Source organism: Manacus vitellinus, unplaced genomic scaffold (genome assembly GCF_001715985.3).
Source record: "Manacus vitellinus isolate BGI_N305 unplaced genomic scaffold, ASM171598v3 scaffold_39_pilon, whole genome shotgun sequence".
Taxonomy (NCBI): Eukaryota; Metazoa; Chordata; class Aves; order Passeriformes; family Pipridae; genus Manacus; species Manacus vitellinus.
Genome location: NW_021940534.1, coordinates 6,018,845 through 6,043,853, shown reverse-complemented (window position 1 = coordinate 6,043,853; position 25,009 = coordinate 6,018,845). Strand labels below are relative to the sequence as shown.

At 38.7% G+C, this 25,009-nt stretch overlaps 1 protein-coding gene across 1 annotated transcript in view; it reads right to left on the bottom strand.

Annotated features, from left to right (window-relative positions):
- LOC108639002 overlaps positions 1-25,009 on the bottom strand; it is a 129,983-nt gene that overhangs the window by 58,212 nt on the left and 46,762 nt on the right. Inside the window, exons 6-7 of the mRNA XM_029961692.1 lie at positions 23,467-23,630; positions 18,270-18,429 (exon numbers count right to left, since the gene is read on the bottom strand). Of these exons, the coding sequence (XP_029817552.1) occupies positions 18,270-18,429; positions 23,467-23,630 (324 nt within the window). The remainder of the gene's footprint in view (positions 1-18,269; positions 18,430-23,466; positions 23,631-25,009) is intronic.

Below are 25,009 nucleotides of genomic sequence, written 5' to 3'. Positions count from 1 at the left end.
AGTGCAACACAGTCAGTCTCAAGCAGACTTGCAGTAGGTTGAAAGCTCAAAGATGTTGTACAAGGGACTACAATCAAACTAAGAGCTATATTCTACAGCAGGACGGTATCAGCTGAACTACAAAACCACAACTGTACACCAGAAGAAAGATGCCTAAATTCAAAGATCATTATTATCTTAAATGTTTTAAGTTTATTATTGCCAATACCTGCTGGAAAAAAAGACCATGCTTCTTTTACAGCTAATTTCTAAGTTGTATTAAGTTCCATGTCTACACTGGTTATATATGAAAAAAAAAGAAAAGGTACATACCATAAACTTACTACAGATTTTATGGAGAATTTAGACAGCATTAGATGCTCAACTACCTAACAATTACTTGATCCTTGTATCTTGTTCAGATAAAGGATTAGAAGTGGCAAAAAATAAGGAAAAAACAACTGAAGTGGTATGAACAAACTATGTTGATTCAGAAATCAAGCCAAATATAAAACATTACAATAGCATTTCAAAAAGTTTGCAATTTATGTTTGCAATTTAAAATACCCATAGGGCAGACCTGACTTACATGACCAACACTTAAATGTATAGTACGTGATAAGATGACACATGCAGTTTTGAAACTTGGCAGTAATTCAGAAAAAGAAGACTTTACTGGCCATTAACAAATTCTGAGCAATGTATGCATTTATTATATAGGTCTGTAGTTGAGTTCCTGAGTGATTATAGTTATAACAGTGTCTTCTCATGTAATCTTAGGACACCAAAAGCTGCACTGCAAAATGAAACTAAGGATTAATAAATGAGCTCTCTCTTTGCTCGTACTAACAGTACACCAAATTCACATCTTGAGCTTGCTTTCAGCTAGCAAATGCAAATGAAGAGAAACTGCCACAGATCTACAGGGGTGCAAATGATACAAGAACTGCCCTTGTACTTTTGTAAAGGCCCTTGAGGAATGGAGCTAGGGGTGGAAGTGGTGAGGAGAAGCAGCATGAGCATTATACTAAAATATTTTAGCTTACTTTAACATACCTGAGTAGTCTGATACAGGGAACTCAAACTAAAATAGTAGGCCACAATGAGCAATCATGGTTTCAGTTTTATGCTGGAGAAGTTTAAAGATTCAGGGCTGTTGGGTTTTCCGTTTTTTTTGGGGGGAGGGTTTTTTTTAGAAATGCGTGCGTATTTTTCAGTGGAGCTGGTACTAACTTGCAGCTGTTTGATATTAGATGCAAGACCTACCAGACTTCAAACCTCACATTGGAAACAGACCTTTGGCCAAGTTGTGTCTTCATTTAGACCTTGGCAGTCCTGCTTACATCAGTGGGGGTAATTTGACCTCTCATTTGAATAACGCAGTGCAGTGATATGGTTCTGGTTTGTATTTTCTGTGATTGTTTCAGTCTAAATGCAACAACTCCCTGGATTGTGTGCAAAATGAAAATGCCTTCCAGAGGTAAGAGCAGTGCAGATACAGGAATCATGTCTGGTCTGACAAGCCATGTGGCAAAGACAGGTTACAGCACTGTGCCAGTCTGACAACAAACATATCTACTAGGGCCTCTTCTGATAATTTTGCTCTGAAGGGATCAGACAAGGTGCTGTGGGGGTGATGGAAAGACAGCAAGAACTCTTGGAGCAGAGGGATCAGCTTCCTGGCACAAGCAAATTATGTGCATGTACATGAGCTTTAAAAAGAAGAAATGTCTCTTCTCTCTCCTCCCCAGACACAGTGTAGGGAGTTGACCCTGGCCAGATACCAGGTGCCCACTAAAGCCGCTCTCTCACTCTCCCTTTGCAACTGGACAGAGGAGAGAGAAAAAAAACAGCTAAGGATTCATGAGTAGAGGTAAGAGTTGGGAGAGGTCAGTTACTGATCACCTTCACAGGTAAAACAGACTCAAAGTGGGTATAGTACTTATATTTACTACTAACAGGATAAGAGCCAAAGAGTGAGAAATAAAACAGTCTTAAAAACACCTTCCCCCCACCCCTCCTTTTTTCCATGTTCTCCCTCCTCCACCCCAGTGGTGCAGGGGGTTGGGGAATGAGGGTTGCAGTCAGTTGTTGTTTCTGCTGCTGCTCAGGGAGAGGAGTCCTTCCCCTTCTCCCGTGGGGTCCCTCCCACAGGAGACAGTCCTTGATGGACCTCTCCAATGTGAGTCCATCCCTCGAGCAGCAGTTCTTCCCAAACTGCTGTCCCGTGGGTCACTCCTGCATGGGGTGCAGTCCTTCATGAATGAGCTGTACCAATGTGGGTCCCCCACAGGGGCCACAAGTCCTACCCGGGAAAAAACTGCTCCAGTGTGGGCTTCCCTCTCCACAGGCTGCAGGTCTCCAGCAGGACCCCTCTCCATCCTGGGCCTCCCATGGGGTCACAGCCTCCTTCATGCATCCACCTGCTCCAGTGTGGAATTCTCCATGGGCTGCAGGGGCACAGCTACTCCACCATGGTCTGCACCACAGACCGCAAGGGCCTCAGCTCTGGCACCTGGAGCACCTCCTGCCCCTCCTTCTGCACTGACCTTGGTGTCTACATTGTTATTCCCATGTTCTCACTCCACTCTTCCCTGGCTGGAATTTCTTCTGCTCGACAATCTTCTTTTCTTAAATATTTTATCACAGAGGCATTACTATTACTCCTAATTGTCTTGGCCTTGGCTGGCAGCAGTAAGTCCATCCTGGAGCCAGCTGGCATTGGCCCCATGGGACAGGGGAAGCTTCTAGCAGCTTCTAACAGAAGCCGCCCCTGTAGCCCACCCTGCTACCAAAACACCGCCAGAGAAACCCACTACACATGGTGAAGTTTTAGAGGAAGTAAAATTAAGTCCAGACTAGAGAAGAAAATTTTAGTTGAAAGAATTGCATTAGAACAGAATTAACGTGATGGTAAACATGCTTTAGTAATCCATTGAAGACATACCCTCACTGACTGTATCATTATTTCTCTGATTTTAGGGAAGTTATGAAAGTGGTTGTTTGTGCTCTGTCTGATACAGCTTTTACTCCCTCAAGAAAAAAAAAAGGAAATGCAGTATTAGAGTCCTTCAGGAAATAAACAAAAGTCTATGACCTATGATATCTTTCAACCTCACATGTTTAATATAGATATGAAAAATAAAATGTCATGGGGTTGAAAACATGAAAAAATACTGTGAGCTCTCTGTTTATTTTTGTTGGTTTGTTTGTTCCATAAAGCGTCCCCTTGCTCGATTGTAGTGATAATGATTCTCAAAAAAGCCTGGGCTGAGAGTCTAAATCCTAAGCTTTTAAGTCAGAATCTTTGCCTGGGTACACATCAGCCATAAAAAGAAACAACAAACTCTAGTCATGATGGTGCCACATCACCAAGAAAACAGAATGAATGCATTTGAACTGCAGCATCTTTGCTGGAAACTCAAGAATTTCCATTAGCTTTTGTTTAAATTGTAGAACCTCTCTTGTGCAGGCAGAAAAGAAGCTTGTTCCATGAAACTAAAAAAAGCAAAGCAAAACAAACTTTTAAAGCCAAAACATTTAGCTTAATCCATCTCTAAATCCTATTACACATTTAACAAATACAATAATAACCCTTACTGGCCAGAGATGGCAGAACAAGAAGAGTTCCTCCATGGTTAGCTTAAAGTGCACTGCCAGGTTCACATAATCACAGAATATGTTGAATTGGAAGGGACCCATAAGGATCATCAAGTCTTAAGTGAATGGCCCAGAGAGGGATCAAACTCACAACCCTGGCGTTATTAGCACCATGCTCTAACCAACTGAGGTAATCTCAGGGTAGTGAGCTAATCTCAGGGTTCAAAAATCATAAATCGCTTCCTCTTTGTGTACTACTCAGGCCTTTTCACACAGTTCTGGCAAATCATTATATCCATGCTACAGCTTTGTCAAGGTGCCAGAACAGCATAAATGAGAGTCAGACCCCAGACAATTAAAACAGCCACAATTACTTGCACCATCAACCAGTGCAAAAGCAAAGGGATTTTTTTTTTCCTGGTAAATTTGACTTACTTATTTCCATGGTGTTTTGCATTCAGCTTGGACAATAAGTAAAAATTTAATAGGTATTTATAGTAAATAATAATGACAGAAGTTTTGCCTCACCCCTTGATTGCTTACCCTCTCCAGTACCCCAGCGTTTGGAGTGCAAACACTGCAGGAGAATGTTATATTTACACAAAGATGCCAGTATTGTGATTTGGCTTTGAGGCTTTTTGTTTGTTATTTGCCATTGTTGTTTTTTCTCCTCCCTCTCTCTTCCCCCAAAAGCCCATTCCATTTGCCTTAAGCTTTAGTCACAAAATACTCATTTGGAAGCTACCCAAAGGGTTGGTTTCAAGTATTTAACATCACATACAAATAAATTAAGAGCAATGAGACACTGGAATCAATGTAGAAACTGCTCCTGTAATGTTTGAAGGCTGTTAGAGCTTCTCAGGCTGGATGTACATGAGTGATAAGAATCCTGGTCCACACGCATGTTTTTCGGAGTGTAAATGTGGCAAGAGGAAATTGAGGGTAAAGAGTCCAAAACAATCATAATCCACTGTCATATTGTTGTCTCTCAAGCACGTGTTTATACTTTTACTTGCAAAAACTGAACAAGAAAATATTGTGGATATGTTGCTATTGCTGGGCCACCTTTTCTTTTAGTCACTCTCTACAACATCCAGCTGCGTGGCTCAAGCTTCTTTGCAAGAGTCTCCATGGTCCAATGCTCCATGGCCATGAAGCATGCCATACAGGGAGCCATGGCACCTTGGTCCTTGACCCAGCACACCTAAGGACCTTTGCAATGAAAAGTGGCCATTTCAACCTGCTAGGAAGCTTTCCAATAGGGTTCTGCTGTCCCCATGCAAGCTAAAGCACCCTCTCAGCTACTGGCTGAGACCAGGTCATCTGGTCAGTTTAAAGACATCACGAAAACTCACAGTGCCTTTCTGATGAGCAATATGCCTGTGCCTCAGAGGGTGCTCGTCATCCTTCAGCTACTTGATTGTAGATCTATTTTCTTCGAACAATGCTTCTCAAATCTTAAAATCACCCTCCTCTGTACACCCATGTTGAGCTGGCACCACCACAGGGATAAGGACTCACTTGTTCAGGCACAGGACAAAAAGACTATTCTGGTTCCTAACTACTTGTAACATAGATGGGGAGCAAGAGACAGTAGAAGTGGTTGGGCAAGCACATGGAAGCCAAGGTACCAAGAAAGGAGACCCAAACCCAGAGGATGAACAGGTTCTTCAGAAATCTGCATCAAGTTTGGAGTGGAAGAAAACAAGAATGGAAGGGGATATAGCAGAAAGAGCAGAGCTTTTGAGAAGACACTTTTAAAGTCAGGCACCCTAGATCTTTTCCCATTCCAAAGATCTTTTTCTCTGTCACTGGAACAAGCAATTGGGTGTTGTGGACACCACCTCAGACTCAGGTATTCTGAAATGGGGGATGTTGACAATACCAAACAGAAGATCACCCCATAGAGGAAGACATTGAGGCTGAACCAGGTTGTATGTGAATACATTGCTCCAATCTTGGCACTGCTCTTTGAAGGGAAGAGTCATCCACAGAGGTCTCCCGCATGCTCTGGGCTGCAGCTGATGGAGGTTCTGGCTCTCTCATCCTGTGGAAAGACCTGATGAATTTTTCAGGGCTTATATCTATGTCATGCCTACCTACGGAGCCAAAGGCACCCAATGCACATCTGTAGCCCTCAAGATCTGAATATATGCAATGGACACTGACCAAACTTAAACATGAGGTGAGATAACTTTTGCTGACAAAAGATTTCCCATCTGTCTCAAATCCTAACAATTATTTGAACCCCACAAAAACCACATGAAAAGACACCAGTTCTCAAACAGCAAATTAATTAACATCTTCCAAGTTGTTATTAAAGCTGCAGTACACACTGCCTCAAACAATGCCATTTATTAAGCAATAATGAAAGGAACTAGCCTATAAACCCTTCCCTACCAGCAGGAGGGCTTAGGCTCCCAGTTTCACTAGCCTTCAGTTTATTTGAAGACCATCAGACTTCACTAAAGCAGAAATAATCACTGAAAAGAGTAGAGTAATCCTAAAAATCTTAAGAAGACACTATCATGTATGTATTTTGCTCCACCTGTATTGACTTTGAAAGAGACAGAAACCAGCTTCCTAACTTTCCTAAATTATTTCCCATTTGTTAAATGGCAACATAAAGACCAAGTGTGTTCAGTAAGGCTAAAATAAGCATCTTTTTTTGTGAACTAGTGAAGTAAGGATCCAGTTGGCAGGCTTGCTCTCTCAGGCAAGACCTGTTAATACAAAAGGGAGGTTATCTGAGAAAAGTCTAAATTACAAATTCTAAATGGGTAATCTCAGCTGCAAAAGAAAACAAGGATGGAGAGGTTTTTATGCCGTGACTGAGCTTAAGCTTCAAGCCTGCAGGCTAGCGCTACTCAGAGTGTTTCTGATGGGATAATTTTCTATGCAAAAAGACTGATTCATTGAAGAATTACTCATGTCATGGCCAACGTGCCAGTTTCAATGGCCATTCAGCTGACAGGCGCAACAACCCCTTCTGAAATGTTTTAAATGACCAGGTGCAGTTTTCCTATTTTTAAACAACCCTTCGTGGTTATTCTTGCCAGACAAATGCCCTGCAAAACCAGATGGGTTACTCCCACAGCTGCAGCCTAGGAAGGGCTTGGGAAGAGCCCAACTCCCTAAGGTGTTGCCTAGCTTTACCCTTTACCTTTTCCTTTCTCATTTTGAGTACATAGGAATTCGGTCCTAGTGCCTGATGGTAGCACTAAAATTTTACATCAACATGATGAAGCTAATGTCACTGGGTAAATTATGCATCTTAGGGCCATAATCAGGAAGCCTGGGTAAATAAGTCCTTGCACTCAGTCAGAGGAGGAGATAAACACCTCAGAAGAATCACTGAGGTGGTCCCAAAGCTTTAGGTTAGGTACAGTGAGAGGCGCTCAAAGACTACAAGAAAGGTGGCCCTAGGGTTCGTGTGGAAATTAGATCAGTGCCCATTAGGATTGAGGTGTTGTGAGGCTCAAAGTTTGGCTTCGTCTTCATCAGAGCATGACAAAGGTAGAAGCTGCCAACCCTTTCTCTTGATCATTTCTCAACACCCTCTCGAAAACTGTAGGATTTTATTCCAAAAATATTGATTTTTAAAAGTACATTCTGTTTTGGACAAAACTAAGTAAGTTTCAAAACAATAAATGCAAAAAACCTGCTGTACTTACATGTCACCTGAATGGCGTGATTATTCCTCTTTGGCCACCCGACTTGTCAGATTTTCCATTAATATTAATACACAAATCCTTGCAAATGCAACTCCCATTTAACTGTTTAGGCTAATATTTCTCAGGATGAAAAGAACGGCTTTCAAAATACAGGAAAAATCCAGAGCACGCGACCACATTTCACAGGTCAGTGGCTGGGATAGCAGGAGCTCCTGAAGGAGAGCTGAAGGAACATACTTGCTCAGGGGCATTTTAGCACTCTTGTGATATGATACCCATATTCATCAGCATGCAACAATCCCCTCTCCAGATGAAAAACACTACAGATCATGTTCCTAATAAAACAGTCAATTTGCCTCCTTCTCTTTTTTGTTGTTGGAAGGAATTCCTTACAACCTTGCATCCCTGGGGCATGTCTTCCTCTCCCCCTTGGTCGATCAGGAGAAAACAAGGCTCTGTGCAACAACAAAGTCTTGCTGACCAGCCTCAGAGACACTCGTGCCAGGTTTCAGACAGACCCAGGAAATTACTGTTGGTTTAGATGCCCAGACTATCACTTAGATAGGAGAAAATGATGTAGGTGAGAAGCATGGTTAGAGCACATTTCTGCCCTGACAAGCACATCAGGGTGAAAATCGTGACCCTTTCAGAAAACTCCACCATATAAGCTCTGGACAGTGCTGTCAGGCTTCAGCAGAGGAATTTTAATTCAGCCCCTATTTCTAAACATCTTCAAAGGGTAGCTATTTCAAATTCTGTGCCAGCAATGGGCTTTCTAGCCCGCTGAGACCACAGGTTTTAGCATATCTACACCAGAAAGGACAAGTATCCTCACTGAGTCCCATGACCTATATTCAGTCTGCTTGCACTTGTTTTTAGTTTAGTCAAAGCTTACCTGTAGGCTCAGGCACAGTTTGCTTTGCCTTCTGAGCGCAGGTTAAGATAGAAAAGAGGATGGACCTGTTTGGGCTTGAGAGCAAGTGTGTGTCTTTGCTAAACTCACTGCATAGGCAAACACAGATGGGCAAAACCTCAGCCTTCCACTGTCTCCTAGAGTTGTTCTTATTCACAGATAGACCTTGTTCAGCACTTTTTATATCCCATCAGCCCCAGTGGTGGGCAAAGGGATTTTGCTCTGCTCTGTGCAGATATCTTCAATAGTCTATGCCGTCAGCACGTGGATTTTTGTATGCCAATATCGTTAGTTCCCACAATATTTAAAGGTCATTATTAGAAAGCAAGCTAGCTACTCAAGGCTTCAGTTTTGTAACATTGCTTAAGTGTTCTCTAGCATCTAAAGTAATTCACTCTTTGTCAGCGGTCTTCTGTGTGACAATCACACAATGGTAGTAATTTCCTTTAAAGGAAGAAATAAAGAACCTGATCTGCAAAGCCATGCTTGCAGTTACATACATAATTAACACATGAATTTCATGTATTTGCATATACAAGACCACAACTACATAGTAATTTAGATGTTAAGTATTGGTTAAGTATTTCACTTCCCCTTTACCTAATTAGATCAATGGGCATCAACAGTACCCTGGCCAAGCTCAGAGTATGTCTGCCAGAGCTGTAAGATGAAATAAACCTAGTAATTAGAGAATACTGAGATTTTTAAAATCATATCCTTAGAAAAAAAGAAATTTGTTCAGCACCAAGGAGGATAAATCACAAGTTATTAAATAAATACTAGTTTTTAAACAGTTACACCCACCCATAACGGACAACACCACAATAACTTTTCTATAATGTGAGTTTTTTCTTAAGCCCCATCTGTTAGCAATTACATTATGTCTTTAAATCATCGGGGTTGATATTTCATATAACATTTTTACTCACTATTGTAACTTTGAATGTTCTCGTTGTTCAGATATATTGCTAATTGTTTTCAGAATCTGGCTAAGTTAATGGTCTTAGAGATGTTGTATGTGCCAAATGAGTTACCTGTATTATACACTCCAAGAGAACAAGCGAGTGCAGGGAGTCAAAGGTGTTAATGTAACCTTGTTTACAGCACTACCCAACAACCATATGAGAGACCTATTGGCTAATTCTACTTTGTGCAAAAAATGAAGAGTCAGCTGATTTTTGTCACAAAGAGTAGGAATCACCATTTTTTAATAAGTGACTGTCCTGGGGGTTTTCAGAACTGCTCACATCATACTTCAACCTACCAAGGGGAGGAGGGAGCCATTGTATGAATTACCTCTGCAATATTTCATGAGCTAGTAAATTTTCTATGGAAATTATCCAGCTTGATGAAAATGTCTGTATTTCAAACCTCACAAGAGTCTGATTTAGAAGAGAAATAGTGCTCGTTTACTGCAGCTTCATTGAAGACAAAGATGGAGAGAACCTGAAGTGTTGAAATGTTAACGTTCCAAGAAAACTAATTATCATATTTTCACTTGCAAACTTCAAGCCTGCTGCTAATTAATCTCTGTGGAAAGGCTGTGTATGAATCAAATTATAATGTAAGTCAGATTATACGGGATGAGATGTATAACATACCCTGCCACTGAGGAGAAACGAAATGGATTGCTTGCACAGAAATGACAAAAAACCCAAAGAGCTTGCTCTTCATTAGTGCACCGATCTGTACCAGCCAGTTGATGACAGATTCGCCCCAACGGAGTGTTGCAAACCACCTTGGATTTTCAAAAGTTTGCCTGTGGTCACAAATTATCTAGATGCAAGGAGAAAAAACTATTTGACTGAGCAAACCTTGATGTGGCACTCGCAGAGTTCTGTTGTGAAAACATCTTGAGGGCAATCAAGTGCCATTAGCACATGTCAATGGAGCTTCCCATGAATTACTACAAAAATTACAGTTAAGTGTGCTCCTCCTCCATCACTGTCCAACCTTTCTGACAAAACAGTTTCAATGTCTGTTGAAGTATTACAGAAATTATCACCTTTCTGACAGTATAGTAATCAGAAGTATGTCAGCAGACTATTAATTCTGTTCATCTGCAATAACACCTTTATATATTTCATTTATTGATTATAGGATTAAAATTATTTGTTACCACTCACTCTGGAAATACTATATTGTGCATATAATGGGGAGAGCAAAACAGACTTGAATAAATCAGTTCTCATTGACAAGAGAAACCAAATATATATTGAAAAGAGAAACAAGATATGTGTTTTCTAAACACAAGCTCATGTTTACAAACTCTCTAAGTAAATTCCATGGAGTTTGACTAAATCATTTTGTTTTCAATTCATAGTCTTATCATGAACTATCACATGCCAACCAAAAAAAAAAAAGTGTTGTAAGTAGCTCATAATACTTGGATCTGAATAGTTTGCCTTTCTTTTTATCTCTTTTTTTATTTGCTTAACTTATTATCATACAACTTTCAGATTTGTAGAAGCTTGCATAGCTGTGGGGTTTTTTAATCCTTTTTTTCTTCTTTTTTTTAATTGGGGTTATTTAGCTCTTTAAGATGGGATACAACATGGAATCAAGCAATTCCTGTGCAGTGTTATTCTACCAACTCAATTTCCAATGCTGTTTTCATTAGTCTACTTGTTGATTATATCCGTTCTACCATTGTTATAATTTATTACAAAGCCTCTTTTTGTGTGCACATCTGTTTTAGCAGTTGCACTCGTTAGATCTATTCACACAGGCAAAAGAAGTTTTCCTTTACCTAGGTTGTATTACCTTGTTTTCCACAGCTTGCACATACACACTTTCTGATGAATTACTAATCAACTGTTGTGAAGTTTAACTGCATGCCTGGATATGGTCAGCATAACTGGCTATTCCAGATGCTTCCAACCATCCACATTTCCCCCTTTCTTCCTTTCACCCACCAGTCTCCGTGGACTAAATACTCTGAAAGAACAGCAAGCAAAGTGTTTCAGGACCATCTGACCAATTTGATTCTACACAGTTCAAGGCCTTGTCGTTTCATACAGAAATCATTTTGTTTTAAATCTAAAAGGCGACAGAGTGCTATGCTCTTTTCTGACCTTACATTTTGCTCTTTTTTCTGTAACATCCCCTTATGGGGTTGAGCCTTCCCTCTGCTCATCTCATGACTTTCAATCTCTATTTAATCTTAAAAAAACCCAACAGAGTCTGCCTTCAATAATTTATTCCAGATGAGAATCTGACCTTATATACACAGATCACGTAGAAGTTCAGCAAGACACGGCCCTATTTCCTCCCTTCTCCTTTTCTTACACAGATAGATGGAAATTCTGGCCTTAATAAAGTCAGTGCAAGTTTTGCTGTTGACTGTGAGGGGTCAAGGTTTCCATCCTACAATTTCTGTAGCAGATAGGTGATTACTTGCCACCTCAATATGCTGAGCTGAATTGTCCTGGCCCAATGGGGTGATTTACTTGTACTGGTTAAAACACTTGTGCATTACCTCAGATGAACAAAGTGATTTATTCATACTGGTGCTTAAGTAATTAAATTCTATATTACTGTGAATTTTTCTGGATATGCTTACAGTCAGCTTTGATGCTGCTTTCTAGTCTCCTATGCAACTCTTACAGCAAACTTTGTTTTGATTCTTCATAGAGTGTAAACTACTGGAGACACTGTACAGAGAGCTCCAGTGAGCAAGTTCAAAAATTTTTACAATATGGGTTAAGGTTAGGAAAAAGAAATCTAATTGTGAACTTACAAAATGCTAGGTTTCCAAAAGATCACTGAAACTTGTTTAGGGAAAACAAACCACAGATCAAAGTTATAAGACCTTTTCTACAGCAACTTGAGTGGTCTCAGCAATTTCTTGTTTCTTAAAGATATAAAAGAGTGTACATGAGGTAGAGCTTACATTTATAAGGTATAACTCACAGTTCGAAAGAGTTTGCAAACAGAAGAGTGAATGAATAAAAAGGAAATTATTCTTTTGGTTTCTCGACATGTTTTCATGTCTACATTTGCAGATCAGTGATATCTAAATCAGCAATTTGAGAAGAAGAGAATTCTTTTATAGAACCATTATTGTATAGTTATCTTTTCCTATCAGGTTCTCTTATCTGGCATTTCTTTCATCTTCTTTCTATTTTCCTTGGCACGGTTGTGTCTTCTGCACAAATTCCTGAACACTTTCCCTTCTTTTCTCTTATTACCACCTTGTTCTCTGATGACTTTTCCTTCAGGACCACACAATCTGTGACATGCTATTATCCCTTCCAGTTCATTTCCTCATTTATTTTACGTCAATGTACTCCTGCAACTTTTCAGCTATCTTTTGGAAATCAGGCTTCCTGAAAGGCAACACCAAAATTTGTGTTTGTGTTCATTGGAAAAATTCACCCTACTCTTCAAAGAGATCAAATTTAAGATGATCAGATCTATTAGATCCACAGAGACAAGCTAAAATTCTTGTTCAAAATTTGGCCTGGTCTCACCATCCATTTCTTTAAACAAAAAGAGGAAAGAAATCACAGAGTAGTGCTAAAGCTTCAAACAGAAAATACACCAATTATGCTGTCAGTATATTCTTTAGCCTTTTTGGATCTACGCTACAGTCTACTTATACAAGGGAATCCAAAGAGCTTGAATCTGGGATTTTGAATTAGGGTATGGTAGGGGATCCTCTTTTTCTATTTCCGGTATCCAACAGCAAGAAAGCAATGTACCTATTTCCATTTTTCACTATACACTATGTGCTGCACTGTCCTCAGCCCAGTGCCAGATCTCAAACAACTTTGATTTTTGCCCTTTGTTTTTCTCTATCCATCATCCACCTGTCTGTGAAAGCAGGTTCCAAACTCCAGGATGGCAGCAAGACTAGAATCTTAAGAATAGACAAATTACAGCAATCTCAGGTGTAGTACTGCCTACCTTCATCAGCCCCCACGCATGGTCCAGCAGCTTTGCTGTAGAGACCAACTGGAGGATCATGAAGCTTCCTCTAAGACAAGATCAGAAATTAACCTCCTGGTGCTAAATGGCTTAAATGGCTTGCTCTCTGACAGCTCTTGCAACACTGGCATGTCCGACATTGGTTTCCTGTATTGCCAGTGCTGATTCCACTAGCAAGGGCAGGATTTTGCCCTCAACTATTCACAAGTAATTAATGCATTATTGAACAGGAATAAATAGATAGCAATTAAATAACAAGTATTAATGACTTATTTATTAACATATTAATAGTTGGCCTGAGAGTAATAAATGCAAATTAGTGTAAAGTGGTACCAAAAATTGTGTCGATAATAGGCCCTGAAGTAATCTTGTGTGTTCAAGATAATTACAAATATATTTTCCTTTCAAAAGTCTACTGCCGGGTAATTTTTTATGGTTTGCTATAATATCATTTTAAAATTAGAAAATTAGCCCTAGTCTCATTAAAATAATTTTGCAGTGCATCAGGCTTTATTTCAAGTGCAAGTTTCACATTATCTTCCTGCCTACAGACCTTGCATTTTTTTTCAGAAACCCTCCTTATGTGCCACCATTTTGGGCCTATGCTTGGTATACTAACTGTGTTGGTTTAGCTTACTACTTGCACAACTTTTACTCATCGTTAGCATTATTATGTAAAAAGTACCTCTGCAAGTAGGGATGGTACCTGGAGGACTAAATCCAGTAAAAATCTCTAAAGGCTAGATTTTTTTCCTTTTTATTCCTGCTAATAGCAATTCACCACACAAAGAGTTCAGAGGTTTTAAACATGAGGAAGGTGATGTTCTCTGCACACTTAACAACCAATCCAGCCAGAATAGATCCCCCTCAGAAGACCATTCCTGCTCAGCTGTTTTACTAGAAATATTTTTTTTTAAAACACTCTTATTTGTTTAGACAAAAAGAAAATCCCGCTTCATGCCTTGTCTCTGAACTGTTACTTAACTTTGGAAAACTGATTACTTAGTGAGGACAGCAAGACATTGTCATTTTATCACTCCTACAAAAAGAAAAAGGCTTGCTAAAATGCAGATTCCTAACCTCGTCACTGATCTGCTATCAATGGCAAGTTAATGTATTCCTGTCTGCCACTGGTCCTGATTTTATCAATTCTACAATTTGGCACACATTTAACATGTGACCATCTCTAATAAAAGATCAGTAAATATTCAGCTCTGCCTCCATAGGTTGAGGAATGGAGGTCCAGGCTCCCTCCTAGCAGAGGTGCACAGAGGTGCACTGTTTCTGCAAATGTTTGTTTCCATAAACATTTCTGTCTGCCTTTGTAGGTGGTATTTTTACTTCTTTGCAGCTTTCCTCATTAAAGGCATTGTAAATGACTTCTTCGAAAAAAATCACGTCCATTTCTGTATGGTACAGGGCTTTGGTGGCCCTCTCCCCACAGTGCCTTCCAAACCACTACGTAAATGTGATTGTGGCCATGTAATCTGTGTACCTGGAAATATAATTCGTTTTGTTGCTAATGAAGGTCCTACGGCACAAATTTATTAACAGTATACTTTTCCATGGGATAATAATTGGGTCGATAATATTAAACTCATAGGCTCATTATTTAATTGCAAGGGCAGATTATGAATACAGCTTCTAAAATGTATTTTAATGAAAAACACTACATCCTGACCTAATCGTATCAACCTTATGCTATCTAATTAAGGATGCAAAAAATCATTAGAGTTGCAAAATATTAGTTCCAGCTCCATCAGGCTGTTAGCTGCCCCTTCATGAATATATATTTTTTTTTACTCTATGATAAATAGTTAATGAGGTAAAAATGACAAAATTTGCATGTAGGCAAATTAGTTTAATAGACTGATGTCTTCCTGGTCTACAGAAAGTGACCTTTTTCCTATCAAAAGAATGACTAAAAATACCTTGAAATGATGGCATGGATGTCATTCCACAAATGACAAATCACTTCTCTGAACAATATAAAAATTATAAAATGCAATAACCTTAAATTCTCATCATATTGTAAATGTGTCCTCTGCTGCTGCATTTATCAATTTAATAAAAGGAAATTAAGCATATTATAAAATACCCATTTATGGGGCAATTTTTAATCCAGGGAATAAAAATGGGAAGCATGTGGTTAATAGCAAGAAAATATTGCAAAAACGTAGACCTATTTTTTTCCAGAAGGTTTGACTGACTATTTACTTGAATGACCTCCATTTAAAATATATTCTTTATATGGAGTGATGTAAGATATGGCAGTCTCATGCTTCCCTTTATAAAAATTATTCACAGTTAATTTCGTATCTTATTTAAAAATTAGCACATTAATAATGCACGCAATAAGGGCTAGTGATGTGTCTTCCATACTGATTACCTTGTACAATTAGACATACAAAAAGAGAGGGACAAGACAAATACCTTATGCAAATCTATGGCTGAAAAAAAAGGGTCTTTCAGTATCTGCAATGCCTAGGAGCATAAAAGACCTGTACATATACTTCCCAGTCTTGCAGGGAGATGTTCCATATGGAGAACACATTTCTACAATGGAGAAAGTCTTTATTACAAAACTAGATTTACTAAAGAGCTACCAAACTTCGTTTGATGATTCTCTTTTCCATCAAAATAATATAAACAACAGCAACCAAAAAAAAGAGCAGAAGGGGAAGATTTCAGGTTTCTGAAGAACATTGATTCTTTTTTCACAGTATTTGTGTGTCGTACAGATAACTCTGGAGTTTTGGACCACAGTCTCCTCTCGCAAATTTCCCCTATGTGTGAGGCAGATCCTGTGCCACTGCAGTAGATGGTAGAGATCCTGCTGATATAAGTGATGCAAATTTCTGCACTCTTTCCACATTGTTCATACCTTCTTTTATTATATAGACTGCGTCAATATGTCCCATAGAGAACAGGAATGTTTAATGTTGCCCCAGCCTGGCATTTGATTAGGATTGATATAAAAGAAAGGACAAGAAATCCATGCAGATGTAGACAGAATAGAAACTTAGGGATTCAGTAAAGACAAAATTGTGCTTGACTTTGCTTTGTTGAATGAAATGTGCACTGCTGCCTACACAGCACTGGGATTCTTCCCTCAGCTCTGACTGCACCCTCCGTGCTGCTGGATTCAGCTGAGACTTGGTCCATTTTAAAGGATCTCAGACTAAGGTCAGGTAGACGCATTTCAGTGTGGCATTTCATGCATGCCAGGTTGCACACTGGGAGCAAAACTAGGCCCTTACATGCTTCTATAGCTGTGGGTCATGTTTTTCAGTGTTCTGGCCCTTGAAGTACGTGTTACTGTAGCAGTGGACAGTCCGTATTTCCTTCATGCAGAGACACACTATTTGTATACAGAACAGAAATTTTTCTTTCCATTCTTTTATGTAAGTCTTTATCCTCAACCTCTCCTTTCCACCTGCCCTTCTTTTTTTCTTTTTCCTTTTTTTTCTCTTATTCAGCCCTTTCAGCACTGCTGCAAGAAATGATGCACTGGTAATAACATTAGAAATTTATTCAGTACTCAAAACAGAAATACAGTTGTTTGCAGTTGCCTTATCTGCCCCTTTTTCCATATGGTATAAGTAGTTCAAATGCTTCTTGAACTCTGTCAGGTTTGGTGCTGTTACCACTTCTCTGGGAAGCCTGTTCCAGTGCCCAACCACCCTCTGGGTGATGAACCTTTTTCTAATATCTTACCTAAACCTCCTCCTGACATGTAAAATGAGGTCCACTATATGTATTCTTTGTTTAACCTTGTAACAAAGGTAATCGAAACCAATCATCATTGGTCATGCTTTGACTTACTGTAGAAAGATTTCTGCATAAAAAGTGGGAATCGCGGAGGCAGGTGGCTGCGGAAACACATTCACTCCTTCCAACTTTTTCCCTCCCCTCTGTTGAAACACCATGTTCTGCTCTGTACTTTTCCACAAAAATTAAGTTTACTGACTATCTGCTTTTTCATTCAGTTTTTCCTTTCAGGGTACAAACTGTCATCATGAAAAAAAAGTGGAAAATAATTACAGCTGTGGCAGATGTTTATAATAGTGACAACTGAGGCTATATATTTATAAAATGCTGATCTTTCAGAGCTAGCTATGGAGACTTGAAAAACCTGCAGACCCTTATCTGAAGTCCTTGTCCCAGGGGGTTAGAAAAGAAAAACAAAACAACTCATACGTACTTAAGAGGACTAATTTCCTTCCTATATGGAATCTGTTCATTTTTACATTGAAGCAGGAGAGTTACCAAACAAAGCATTGTATTCAGAGGTATTCATAAATGTATAAATCAAACTGATGAGCACTTTAACAATTGACTAAAAGCTGGTTTATAAAATAGTCCCATGGGAATTAATAACACTGACGCAAAGCTAGAAAGCAAGGAAGAAGAAGTCCCTCACAGAAGGAAGACAGTGTGCCTCACAGACTGCTGACCATGTTATTTCTTCTATTTTCAATCCTCTGAAAGCAATTATGCTCAGAAGCCTCATCTGTGGATGGCACCACCACCACTGGACACTTTGTAAACACAAATTAATCTCCTATACATCACAGCCTTAGGTCTGTACTTGAGACTAGACACTAGTGGCTTAATGGAAAAGAAAGAGTTATTTTTGATAACCAAAGTAACGCACCTTCCCCTGCACATTTCCAACTTACCCTACTCCTCTGGGCAATCCTGAAAGGAAAGGGCCAGAAAGCAGAGCATAGCTATCATTTCTGACTGACCAAACTCACACCCCTTTCTCAGGGCAGCCCCACCTATGCCCTTTTAAAGAGTGAATTCTACTTGTTCATGGAATTCCTCAGTTTGCTGAGCTGGCAGGGAAATTATCTGGGATGATACTGACATTTAAACAAGTAGTAGGTCTCTATGACCCAGTCGAGAACTAGTAGATGGCACAGATCATTTTTAACACCAGTGATGCCTCTAAGCCTTTGGTTACTAAGCAGATTGTAACCCCTTATGATGTTCAGGCAATGCACATGCAACATCACAAAATTCTCCTGAACATGCTTCTTAACTTCTCCCTTCAATGAAGCATCCTAAGAATAATTTTCTAATATCTATGTCCTCTTCAGTAACACCCAGAAATACAAAGCATTAATTTGGATCACAGATTCCTTTTGCAGACTCTGTTCACCACTCACCATCCGTCTTTCACCGTTGATTCCTCTCCACTGCTCAGCCCTCTTCATAATGTAGCTCAGCTCCTGACTGGAAATCTCTAAGTCCAGTGGAATAAAGAATGTGCCTTCCTCACCATGAATACGTCGAAATACATCCAACAGCCAACCTTCGCTATGTAGCCTAAGGATAGAAATGACACAGTGGGTTCATTTTTGAAAGGACTCTTCACACGCACTAAAAAGAAGAAGCTTCTTTCCAACAAGTTCTCTGACATACAGCCCTACCCAGCCCTCTGTAGGATTTACAGTACCCAAATCAAATCACATCAATGTAGTAGCAATTTATTTTAACTATTTAAAAATATTGACTTCCCAAAAAGATCCTGATCTAACTTTCCTTCAGAATGTCTAATGTCTGTCCTTAGCGTTGGGCTGGGTAACTATTCCAGTACCATAGTTAGGCATAAATGGAAGTCCTGGTGTGCCAGGGCTCAGTAATGGGCAAACCACATCATATAGAAAGGAACAACTCACCATTATTTTCAAACCCAAGCCTGGACTCTACACAATCTAAACTTTGCTTGAAGTTAGAAAAGTTCATTTCATTTGCTGGCTTTGTTTTTCTATGACATTTCTGTGCTGTGGTAAGGAATTGACTAAGCACTACACAGTAAAACTTTCTACCACAATAAAGGCTTACTGTGTGGTATTTCCTAATATAGGTGAAACCAAGAAATATTGTGAGGCTTTTGGAAAAGTCTGGTGTCACATTTTTAGCCTAAGATAAACTTTAAAACTTCAAAAAATTGCTGTTGGATTCAAATCAAACCTCTTCAATTCATCGTATTTCATTCTACTTTTATTCCAAAACAGGGGTTCAGAAAATAAAAATCAGGAAATATGGAATCTCAGTTTTGGATATTAGATGGAATCTTTCCTTTTGTACCCTCTTCCAAACTAATATTTCACTACAATTCAGCCGTTGCTTGGTGCTAATTTCAACCTTTTTGTCCTCAGAGACTGGCTGGGTAATCATGTGAAGTGCATGGATTGCTGTTTGGCTCTACAACCAGCAAAATGCCTGGACTTCAGTGGGGCTGTACAGGTCCTTCATTTCGTGGCAGGTTGGAGGCATAGCACAGGCATAACCCCTTTGACCTTCTGTACTCTCATCCTTCTCGTGTGTAGCAGCACTTGTGCCAGTTCTTGTGACTGGTCCTTATCCTTGGGTCTTGTATTGGCCTGTATGTGCTGAACAATGTGTCCAGATGGGAGAGGCAGAGGGTTGTTCAAATAAATCAGAATGAACTTCACATTTACACCAGTTCTACATCACGCTTTACAGTGCTCACAGTAAGTGTAGAGAAACACACTCAATAAGCTGCTTGGTACACTTTTACCCACAACTGAGATTTGGTGTGGAACAGAAATAGGGAGATGCACCAAGAGACATTTTTTCATCTTGATCTCATGAGGAGCTTTAGCACTCTCTTCAAAGGGGAATGTGTACCTTAGGGTCAAACTCTATATCCAAGAGTTTCTGTGAGAGAGTAGCTATTCTGATACCGAAATCTGGCAGCCTGGCTCAATGTCAGATTAGGAATTTATATCTCATGCTTTGATGGAAAGGTATTCTCTGTACTTTTTTCCCCGCCTTTCTTTTATTTGAAACATTCTTTTTTGTAGCCCTAAATTTGCTGTAGCTTCCAAGATGTCATTTTGGGATTCTCTTATAAAGGGGAGAGCAGCTGGAAGAAAACCTAATCAAGAGGTAGATAGTCCTGGGAATATAAACAAACTGGCTACAAGAAATAATAGAAAATGCTTTAAAGTGTGAAATGCAAATCGGTGCTAAGGTAAAGCAGGATACTAGAGTAACTTAAACCACGCTAAAGTAGAAATTATGTTTTATAAATAACTAATATCCTTCACAGAGTAATTTAGTATATTCCATGGTGTCTTCAAAGAAAAGTTTTTCTCTTAGTCTCTGGATCTACATCAGATGATCTTTTCATACAATAGATACTTTTTTGGAAGAATTGACTAGTGATTTAGAATTATCTGGTACTTAGTTAAAAAACTAGCAGTCAAGCTGGTGGGCTTTCTGACCTTCTGCTCATGTTAAAGCAATATAATTCCATGGTGTTCATATTTGAAATTCCAGGTCAGCAAGTTAAATGATTTGTCGCTTATCTTGCTAAACAAGAGAAAGACCTTGCCATTTATTTAAGCTCACTTAATGTAACATTCTTATTTCAAATTCAGTAAAATTTAAAGCAGTTAAATTACTGTCTATTTGCTGCCATAAACATTTTCTATATGAAGATTTTAAGCACATGGTTATAAACAATATAATTAACTTTGAATTAATTAAGAATCATGAAGGCTGTCTTCTAAATTATTTCCTTTTGTTCAAAGGACTCAGCCTGCTCCTGTTACCTGCTTTAATCTCTTTTCTTCAACATGAAAATAATAAAACACCTTTTGTACCTTAACATGGGTTGTTATAAATATAAAATAGTTATTTCTATTGTTAATACAATAAAAAACCAAAACTCAAATTACGTTTTATAGACATATGAGAATCGGTATAATACTCTACAAGTTCATTTATTTATCTCTCAGAAAGAACAGAAAACCTTGAAATGATTTGCTATCCAGAGTCAGTCAAAAAAACGGGCTTCTCAAAGAATTACACAAACCAAAAATTGAAGGGTAATTTTAGTGGTTTAAAATAATTTATTACATCTTCACTTGAGCCTTTCTCATCCTTTTTTGGAAAACCACTGTTAAAAAATACAAAAACAGTTTTGTTGTTAACACTGAAAAATGTAGATTTTTGAAGCTTTTCCCTGAATAATGTTTCAGTACCAGGAAATTCAGACACTTTCAGCAGACACTTTTAGTTGAGAGGGGTCTGCGTTTTCTCACAGTGCAGAAAACATTTCACCAACAAATTCCTGTCTGTTTCTAATGTCTAGAGGAATTAAATTGAAGGAATTGCAACCAATGCCACTTCATTTTTCCAAAAAGTAATTAGAATATCTCTCCATGCTAGATGTACTACAGACTCCCAAGACACCCAAGGGGAGCCAGACTTTTTGAGGTATTTTGGTTTATAAAGATGCAAATAGATGTCTACTGCTGCTTATCCCCTGCCCATGATTTCATTTGCTTCCTGCTTGTTCATCAGTGCTGCCATGAAGCTTTTTAGCTGTGGCAGAAACAGACACATCCCCTGCTTTCTTTGGTGGTCTTGTGGGTTCACACTGTCAAACACTTCAGTTTAATGCCAAACTGCTGAGTAATTCTAAAAAATGGCACCAACTCCTCCATTCAACAGCCAAAGTTGGATCCAATCTCTGTGGATTGGGCTCTTAAGGCAGAAGATATCCCTCAATATTTATATTGGTTTACTTTACAAGCAAAAAGTAAGGTGGATGTCTGTTTAAAAACATGTTTTCTGAGCTGAGCAACGTTACATTTGAATATATTTTAGATATAACATCTGAGAAACACTCACACAAAGGGATGCTACTACCTTAGTTATAGCACTATTTTCTCTTGAAAACAAGTGCTATTATATCAATATTCAGGAAACAGTATTATGAATTACAGAGATATTATCCTTAAAAACATTTTTTCAAAGTTTTAATGCTATCATTGTTGGACTGACAGTGTGCTAGCTATGTCCAAGGTTCCCACTGTGTTGGGTTGTAGACACAAAAGGAAGAGAAAGTTGATCCAATTGCAGAAGATCATAGTATAATTTTACTCTGTAGAGACTCCAGTATTCAAAATGTCTCCTTTTGTTATCAAGCAAAGAACTTCAAAGACCTTATGCACTGTAACACATTTTGTTATTTTCCCTTTGCTTTTGTATTTTGCAATGAATCATTTTTGAAATGTGTTGTGCTAAGACAACTTTTTTTTCCCTTAGTAACATTATTCCCCCACCCCTTTATTGGAAAACATTATGGGAAAATTGATCCAGAAGGAAAGGTACTTTTGATGATCTTGCACCTGTTCCCCAGACAATGAAGATGTTGGTAATATTCTCATAAAAACCTGTCTTACAAATGTTTTAATTTAAATTAATTTTCCTGAGTAATAAGCGACAGCAGCTAAAACTTATGAAGCTATTCAAAACTATTAAGTCAATGATTAAGAAGGCATTAACATCCCAAAAACTAATTAACTAGACTACCAGTACATTGGAGTTGTGTACGGCTTCCAGGAATGCAGAAGCTTTGAAATACTTTGCAGAAATTTAGATGGCCATTTATCTTTTCCTGACTGCTGCAGAATCTGCAGAATCTGTGAGAGGGTGACTGAGGGATGATTCTGTCATATGGAGGGTGTATGCTGGGCTTTTCTATTCTTACATCCGCCTGCAGCTTGCCTTTGCATATGGCTTTTTATTGGTGCTTGCCAACATTCATCACTGGATGAATAGAGGGCCAGTACAAAATTCATACTACATTATAGATGAGCCACTCAGAAAAAAAAAACCAACATTTTTTCATTCAATATATTAGACATCCTATCTAATTAATTTTCAGCATCCCACACCTGTCCCTATTGACTGCACAGTTAATTTGTGTCTACTAGGAAGGTGGTAAGAAAGGTAGTTGGTCAAATTTCATGATGAACTGAATATTGAAAACGAGCTGAATTCATGGAAAAATTATTTGGATTAAGTCATGTCATGATGACTCAGTCACATCAAGTGAAACATACTGTATCATCAAAAGGCTGCAAGGCTCTGAGAGCCACTACAAACTCAGAGGTTTTTGCACTTCATATCATACATAGCTTTCTGAAATTTTTCCTATTTCTCACAAAACCCCTGCTTATAAGACACAACATCTTCTAAAATACCTATATAAAAGGTACACACACTTTGCAGCTTAAGCCCTTGACACAGACACCATTGCCTGAAGCCAGACAAGCAGAGGCTCCTGGACTCTATGAAAAACCATGATACCAGCTGTGCTCCTGGTGAGGAAGTAAATGGCTCCATCTCTGACTTGCAGTGCCCAGCAAATCCCAGTGCATTAAAAGTTAAGCAGAAGCTAACCCCTCCTTGATTATCTGCAGTTCTGGGCTCTGGATGTGTGACACTGATAAGTCTTTTCCTATGTCACCTTATTTTATCTAACAGGAGAAGGGGCATGAGCCTAAGCTCCTAAGGAAATAATAAGATAAAGAGGCATACCTTAAAAAATACAGGTACAATACTGTCGATGAGATCATGAACAGGACTGTATAAAGCATCACAGTGATTAAAGCACCAGGAACCCCTGACTCCTCAGCTCTTAGAAAGACCCAGGAGAGTTTTGCAGCATCAGCAATTGGTTTGTCTACACTGTTCCCAAATCGCTGTCATGGAGAAAAAAATCAATGTAAGAAAATATTGAACCTGATTAGACCATAGAGGCAAAAGAACCTGAATTTATTTACAAGAAGAATTTAGGTGTAATTTGCAAGGAACACAGTCTGAAACTTAGGATTCTGCTATACAGAATTTGAAATTAACCATAAGATGTGAAATAAATTATTTTCTGGTGGATTTTAGTACAATTAAAATCTACCCTATAGAGGTGACTTATTGAACAAAACCCGTGTAACAGTGAAAATACTCAAAGTGAACTCTACTAATGTATGTCAGGAAAAGTGGAAAGGGAAGAAGGCTGAAATTTGCCTTATTTCTATGACCAAGTAGGTATAATATAGAATGATTTGTATTCTTCTCCAGAAATCTATTATTTTCCTTTTTTTCTCCCCCCCCCATATCTAGTTCTTAAGAACTAGCTTCTGTATTGACATATTGTTGCCCTCTGCTGGATCAATTTAGAAGAATTTAAATACATATCATGGATCTTCTACTGCTCAGAGCTAAAATAAATTTCTCTCTTCACTTTTTCCTTTTTAAAGTGACACAGTGACAGCTATACCCATATTAGATCATATTGACACATTTTGCAAGGATGTGAAACTGAACCACCAAAACATCCAGTGTTCATCATTGAGAGAGAGAGTCTGTGACCTTTAGGCTTCAAGAAACCTGCACCTTTCTGAGCAACTTGGCCAAATTAATCCTTAGGAAATGTCAAAACTTTCTTCCCATTTTTGGCTACCTCCTATGCATGCAGTGACATGCACGGTAAAGGAACAACAACTACAAGTCCAATGACGATCTATAAAAGGACTGAGATTCTTGAGGACATTTCTGTTCTCTCTTCATCTTTTACAACACTGCTAGGTTTCTATAATGGAAATTAAAGGTCCCAGGACACCAGTCACGACACATAAAGACTAGTCACTAATTCAGAACTGTCCATATTGGTAACAAAAATATTAAAATACTCTGGTTCTGTTCTATCTCTCAGTTATATCTTCTATTCTGGGAGAAAAAAACCCAAATAAACCCCAAACCCAAAAACCACAAGAAACTGTCTACCAAGAAAAATCCTCTGCACAGCAGTCACGTCCTGACATTCCTTCAGAGAGGCAAAAGTCTGAATGGTAAATAAGAATAAATTTCTTTCTTATCTAAGCAGTTCTATCTGGCAAGGCAAAGATGGCATGGGAGAACTGCACTTTTCTATCCTTTTTTTCTAAAAAAGATATTCTGCCAATCTGTATACCTTCTGTGATCCTCAAAGACATGATCCAAGAAAGGTGTCTTTAATTCAAATTACTTAAATAACATTTGTCAACGTCTCTCTCAAGTACTTATCATATCACTGAGGGATGGT